The 6,920-nt window shown below is 45.9% G+C and overlaps 1 protein-coding gene across 6 annotated transcripts in view; it reads left to right on the top strand.

The window, feature by feature from the left end:
- Positions 1 to 5,830, top strand: part of APP (amyloid beta precursor protein) — a 270,144-nt gene extending 264,314 nt beyond the window's left edge. For all 6 annotated transcript variants that reach the window (XM_077760216.1, XM_077760217.1, XM_077760218.1 and 3 more), the window contains one exon: positions 4,873 to 5,830. In XM_077760216.1, coding sequence (XP_077616342.1) covers positions 4,873 to 4,974 — 102 coding nt within the window. In that variant the 3' untranslated portion in view covers positions 4,975 to 5,830. The remainder of the gene's footprint in view (positions 1 to 4,872) is intronic.
- Positions 5,831 to 6,920: the final 1,090 nt, after the last annotated feature.

Here is a 6,920-nt window from a genome sequence, read left to right on the forward strand (position 1 = left end):
TTTGTGTGGGGGGGGGGGGGGAAATATATATATATATAAATATTCTTAGGGGTCTTTTCTTCCTAGCGAGAAGTTGGCCCAGCAGGATGGAGGTAACTGGCAACCACTAATGTGGGTATTGTGGAACAACTGGAATGGTCAGGTTAAATGGGAAGCAGAGGTATAGAAAAGTGTGGCTGGACCCAAAATGTCTTGTGGCTGGAAGCAGACAGCAGGAAGAGGGATTGGAAGGTCAGAAGAAAGCATCAGTGATCAGTGACCAAGAAGGCGTAGCAAAGAGTCCATTTCCTGCTGGAAAGATTCCTTAAACGTAGGCAGTAAGCCTAAGTGAACCACTTCTAGAAAGATGGAATTACAATTAAGAAAATGAACATGGGGATGCCTGGGTGGCTTATTCGGTTGAACGCCTGACTTCGGCTCAGGTCATGATCTCCTGGTTCGTGGGTTCAAGCCTTATGTTGGGTTCTGTGCTGACAGCTCGGAGCCTGGAACCTGCTTCAGATTCTGTGTCTCCCTCTTGCTCTCTGACCCTCCTCCCTCACACTCTGTCTTTCTATCTCTCCTTCAAAAATAAACATTTAAAAAAAATTTTTGTTTTAAAGAAAATGAACATGGACATGACTGAACAGAAAACCAACCCTGGAATTAGAGGAGGGAAGAATGACTAACTTAAAGACATGGTTGTTTGCTTTGTTTTCCTTCCCATCGTACGAGCTCCTTTGATTTTCTTCTCCGTGTGATTGTGTGTTAAGTCGCTGTGGTTTACGTTACTCTCCTTGTCCACCTGGTCACCTAAGATGGAGTCTCTTAGGGGTCAGGACTCTGCTGTTCAGCCTGACTCAGTGTCCACGCATTAAAGGGACACCCAGTAACACCCATCCTGCTGGTGGCTCTGCGTCGTAAAATGACAACGTGGTGGCACCGGCTAACCGCACCCCTGCTGGAGAGGACAGGATACGCAAGCACTAGGAGCTAAGGAGACCAGATCACATTTCATCTCTGCAGTCTCGGCCACCCTCTGGATATAGCGAAGGAACAAAGGTGGAAGCGAAGCTGGGGTGCAGCTCAGAGGGTCCTGGGGTGTCCCATGAACACGCGGCACCCCGAGCCCAATGAAGACTTAGGATCAGTTACTGAGGTGCCCTAGTCCAGAACGTCAAGACAGGGAGTGCACGGAGGTGGTGTGCATGTGTGTTTGCGTCTCAGCAAGTGATAGATGTCCCTGCCCGGTGGGCAGATGGCCATTCTGTTCCCAGCGTCGTTGCTGGATCATTCCACCCAGAACGGGCTGCACTGTCTCCAGCCCCCCAACCCCGGCTCCGCTTTAGGGGAAATAATAGTGAGGTGTCTGCCTGCCCAGGGTCACAGTGGTGGTGGCCCTTACATGGCGGCCCCCACCAGTGCGGTAGCTTAGCCGTGAGGGACCTGTCACTGAGCCCCACTGGGGAGGAAGGCTCCCCCTTACCTGACGTTTTTCCTTGAGTGTAGGTTTATCCATGCGAGTACCCAGTGTTTCACTTTGAGCTTCCACGGGGCTGGGGACAAAGAGACACCACCCAGACTCCTTGGCTCCATTTTGTAAAAGTAATTGCCCCCCTGGAGGGTCTGAGGGCTAAGCCTCCCCACCGCAGGAATGGGGAGGCTTGAGCCGCCCTCCCCACAGCAAAAGATAATAATGAAGATTTGTAGGGGGAAAGGAGGCCAAGAAGACAGGAAAGTTAGATTCATGGATTGCACACCAGCCTCAGCCTCACATTCCTCCCAGGGCTGTTTTAAGCATTTGGCTTTGGCCTTTGAAGAAGAGATAAACTATTAAGTTGCCGGGCGTTCCCTTGACCTTGATGAACGCAGATGACAGGTGACAGCTAGTGTGAGGTCGATGCGCTTCCTGGAGGATGTAGAGCTGTGATATCCTAACAGTCGAGGGGCGTTTTTTTCCCTAGACTCAGAAATACAGCAGCTTTGTGCTGAATCTTTTTCTCAGCGAGACTTTTTGTTGTTAGGGTTTTTTTTTTTTGTAAATCCTGACACTCTTTGAAATATCAGTTAAAAGGTGGCACAGAAACAGGAAGATGCTCAAGTTCGAACGGCCTATGCTCCATACAGGCTGTTTCCTGGCAAGCAGATCTGGAGAGTGGTCGAAATCTCTCATTATCCATGCTAATCTTTAATGATGGCAGTTTAACTTATACGTCCGTGGCTAATTACAATCGCCAGTTAACACACGGTGACCTCATTTGTTGACAACATAGAGGGTCAAAGGAAGAGGAGGGGATGGGAAAAACACCCAGGAGTATTCCCATAAGGACGAGCATGCTGAGCATCCATGTGCACAGTGTCCTCAGAGTCCTGGCTTGGCAAGAGCTTGTTGGTGGCTTTGTTCTAAGGGGAAATGCCCATGCTCGTCCTTAGAAGAATGCGGGCGGCTCTGACAAGGCCACCGAAGGGGAACGTTCTGTGGATGGGAACGTAAGAAGCATGCACGTAACAGGCAGCCTGAGGGAGCTGCCCTGGGATTAGCTAAAGTGGGAATTCCAACTCATGCTCGTGAGGTGAGTCAGACCCCGTGTCCATGGGGGAACCAGAGTACTCCAGTGGAATTGCAATGAAACTGACGTATAATATTGTATTGGCCTTTAAGTATACAAATGTGACCAAAGTACATTTAGTTAACATCCATCACCACACAGTTACAATTTGTTTCCTTGGATGAGAACTTTTAAGATCTCCTCTTTTAGCAACTTTGAAATCTAGACACAGCGTTGTAGAGCCGCCATGCTATACATGTGTCTCCAGAATTTATTTCTCTTATAATTGGAAGTTTGTATCTTGGGACCACCATTACCCTTTTCCCCCACCTCTGGCAACCACCAATCTGTTCTCTGTTTCTCTGAGTTTGTTTTTTTCAGATTCCACTTATAAGTAAGATCACACAGTATTTGTCTTTCCTTGTCCAGCCTATTTCATTTAGCATAGTGCCCTCAAGGTCCATCCGTGTCACAAATGAGTGTTTCCGTCTTCATCGTGACTATATACTATTGCAGTGAAGACTAGTCCATTCCTCCATTGATGGACACTGAGGTTGTTTCCACGGTGTGGCTTTTGTAAATAATGCTGCCGTCAATATGAGGAGGCAGGTATCCTTTGAGGCTGTGATTTCATTACCTTCAGATAAATTCCCAGGAGTGGAATTGCTGGATTGTGTGGTTGTTTTATGTTTAGTTTATTCAGGAGCTCCACACTGCTTTCCATAGTGATTGTACCAAAATTTCAGTCTAAACCCTTCCTTAGCCAGCGTGCTTTAGTCATCTCAGGCTCCATCTCTAGACCTGGTGGCTCAGCCTCCAACATGCCTGCTCTCTGGTATTTTACTTCTTTGGGTGCAGGGCAGATCCATCAAGGAGACAGGTGTGTGGGTTCAGAACTGTGCCACCAGACTGGCCATCCGTAGGGGAAGCCGTATAAAGAGCTGAATGTCACCTCACAACAGCACTCAGGTGTGGGGAATGGGCAGGCTGTGTTCTGGAAATTACGGGAACCCTAGTTACATCGTGTGCAGAATAGACCATGCCCTTTGGAAGGAAAAAACCATCTTTCTGTACAGCACATTCTAACTTTTCTGTGGAAAGCATGCTGCTTCATTCTAATAAAAATTTGTGTCCATTCTCTTCATCTTCTAATGGTTTTACAGAACAGGAATTTTTAAAAATATCAAAACTAAAGGGCACCTGGGTGGCTCAGTCGGTTAAGCATCCGGCTTCAGCTCAGGTCATGATCTCGTGGTTTGTGGGTTCAAGCCCCGCATTGGGTTCTGTGCTGACAGCTAGCTCAGAGCCTGGAGCCTGTCTTCGGATTCTGTGTCTCCCTCTCTTTGTGTCCCTCTCCTGCTCACGCGGTCTCTCTCTCTCTCAAAAATAAATAAAACATTAAAAATTTTTTAAAAAATAATAACAAAACTAAGCTTTCATTCATTCAGCAAGGAGTTAAGTACTTGGGTCCGTCTGTGCGGTGTGAGTGGTACAGCAGATAGGAACAGCCACTGTCTTCCTTACAGGGCTAAGCACACCTTGCCAGATGTGCAGAGAGTAAATACCCCTACACAGCTCTGTCCTAATAGTGATGCGGGGTGGGGTGGGGGTGGGCACGGACAGGTTTGCAGCTGCTGGCCCCATCTTGGAAGTAAAGCACCACATCAGCACAGAGGATCTGTTTTTAAATCTTTAGCTGAACATACTTCTCTGGTCTTAGTGCTCAGTTTTAAAAAATACATGTATATATCTATAATCTGGAGCAGCATATTCTTTGTGTATGTTTCCTTTTTTCCTGTGCCAGATAGCCCCTTTGATATATGCAGATCATCATTTTTAATTAAAAGATTCTCAGACCTCACATCATCATATTAAATTTAGTGAAAACAGGGACAAATTAAAATGAGTATGGAAGGATAATCAGCAGTCTTCATTTATTTAAGCGTCTCCCAGGCAACTTTGCTGTCTCTCCATGATGCTCTTGGATTTTTTTCCAGCTTACCACCACACTTTCAAGGAAAACAGTTTCCCACTGTGGCCTTTTTGTCCCTTGTTGAGCCAACAGGGAAGAAAAAAATATTGTGCCTCTCGGTTCGGGTTACTGTTAAGTTGGGGAAGCAACCACGGAGCACTTTGCAAGCAAAGCCCGCTGGGCAAGTTTGAAGCGCCACCTGGTGGCCGGATGGAGCATCTGTGTAACTGGTGGGCGCAGGCGTTGTGCTCCGAGATGTCAGAGGAGGAAGGAAAAGACTACCCCGCGCTTTATCCTCTGTTACTGTTCCGCGTGTGAGCTCCTAAAAGATTGATTGTTTTTAATTCGTTTCTCCTCATCCTTGCTTTTCAGGTCGACGCTGCTGTGACCCCAGAGGAGCGCCACCTCTCCAAGATGCAGCAGAACGGGTACGAAAATCCAACTTACAAGTTCTTTGAGCAGATGCAGAACTAGACCCCCGCCACAGCAGCCTCTCAAGTTGAACAGCAAAAACCATTGCTTCACGACCCATCGGTGACCATTTATAGAATAACGTGGAAAAGAAACAAACCCTTCTGTTTTCTTATTTACTCATTACCGCCTTTTGACAGCCGTGCCGTAACACAAGTAGATGCCTGAACTCGAATTAATATACAAATCAGTAATGTCTTCTCTCTCTTTACATTTTGGTCCCTACATTATTAATGGATTTTGTGTCCTGTAAAGAACGTAGCTGTATCAAACCTAGTGCATGAATAGATTCTCTCCTGATTATTTATCACGTAGCTGCTTAGCCAGTTGTATATTATTCTTGTGGTTTGTGACCCAATTAAGTCCTACTTGAAATATGCTTTAAGAATCGATGGGGGATGCTTCATGTGAACGTGGGACTATAGCTGCTTCTCTTGCCTAAGTATTCTTTTCCTGATCACTATGCATTTTTAAAGTTCGGCATTTTTAAGTATTCCAAATGATTTCGAGACTTTTTTTTTCCATGATTGCGTTTTACTGTACAGATTGTGCTTCTGCTCTATTTGTGATATAGGAATTACGAGGATACACATTTATTTCTTTGTGCCTGTTTTATGTGCACACGTTAGGCATTGAGAATTGAAACTTTTTTGTCCATGTATCTTTGGATCTTTGATAAAGAAAAGAATCCCTGTTCATTGTAAGCACTTTTACGGGGGTGGGGGGGGAGGGTGCTCTGCTGGCCTCAAATTATCAAGAATCTCCCAAAAAATTTTCCGCAGGACGATTGTACAGAATCATTGCTTACGACCATGATAGCTTTCTACACTGTATTACATAAATAAATTAAATAAAATCACCCTGGGCAAGAGTTTTCTTTGAAGGATAACTATGGACGTTAAATATTCAGAATAATTTGGGCGGAGGGGGAAGAAGCAGATTCAGTTTCTTTTAATTAGTCTGAGACACTTTATTTATGATAGCAAAAGAAAGTGAGAGGGGAAGGGGCAAAATCAGGGAACAGGGAAGGCCTTTAAGATTTGTCTACAATTTGTATAAACTGGTGTTTTCGTGTAAATAAATACGTTCTTCGAGGAGCACCATTGTGCTGGTGTGAATGATTCCGCAGTGACCACCTTTCGATCATGTAGTCCTCTAAAGCCTGGTGAGAAGCCTTCTGATGTCATCTGCTCTTGGGCATCCAGTAGCAGATTTGGATCTTACATGCAAGTCTGAGTAGGAAATTGGGGCCACCATCCATCTTCCCGTGCTAGTAAAATATTTCATTGACCTAGTTCAGTTTTTAGCTTGGTCCAAAGTATTTTTGCTGCTGTATGTTGGTCCTCAAGTTTGTCTCTGGCATCATCTGTTCGGGCTGCCCTAATAAAATACCACAGACTGGCTAGCTTTGAAACATTTACTTTTCACCATTCTGGAGATTGGAAGTCCAAGGGCAAGGTGCTAGCACGGCCTGTGAGGATCTTCTGGGTTGCAGATTTCTCATTGTACAAGGTCACTGATCCCATTTTAAGGATCCTCATGATCTTAGTCCCCTCCCAAAGGCCCCACCTCCTGGTACCATCACATTGGGCATTATAATTCCAACAGGAGAATTGGAGGTCAAGGGGCAGACATTCAGAGAGATCACAGCAGCCCCAAATAAGAGCCGAGGAGAAAAGCTCCAGGGACATAAAAAGTAAGACGAGCTGATAGGATCTCTAAAGCAGACCTTCTGAACCCTGTCACAGCTGACATTTTGTAAGGAGTTCTTCCTTGTTGGGGGGAGGCGGAGGGGGGTGTCTGCCCTGAACACTGATGGATTTCTGGTCCATACTCACAAGGTGCCGGGAGCACTCCCCCAGTGATAATCAAAAATGTCTCCAGACATTGTCACATGTCCCTTGGGGAGACTAAACCACCCCCATTTAGGAACCACAGCTCTGTAGCTT

Source organism: Crocuta crocuta, unplaced genomic scaffold (genome assembly GCF_008692635.1).
Source record: "Crocuta crocuta isolate KB4526 unplaced genomic scaffold, BGI_CrCroc_1.0 scaffold369, whole genome shotgun sequence".
NCBI lineage: Eukaryota > Metazoa > Chordata > Mammalia > Carnivora > Hyaenidae > Crocuta > Crocuta crocuta.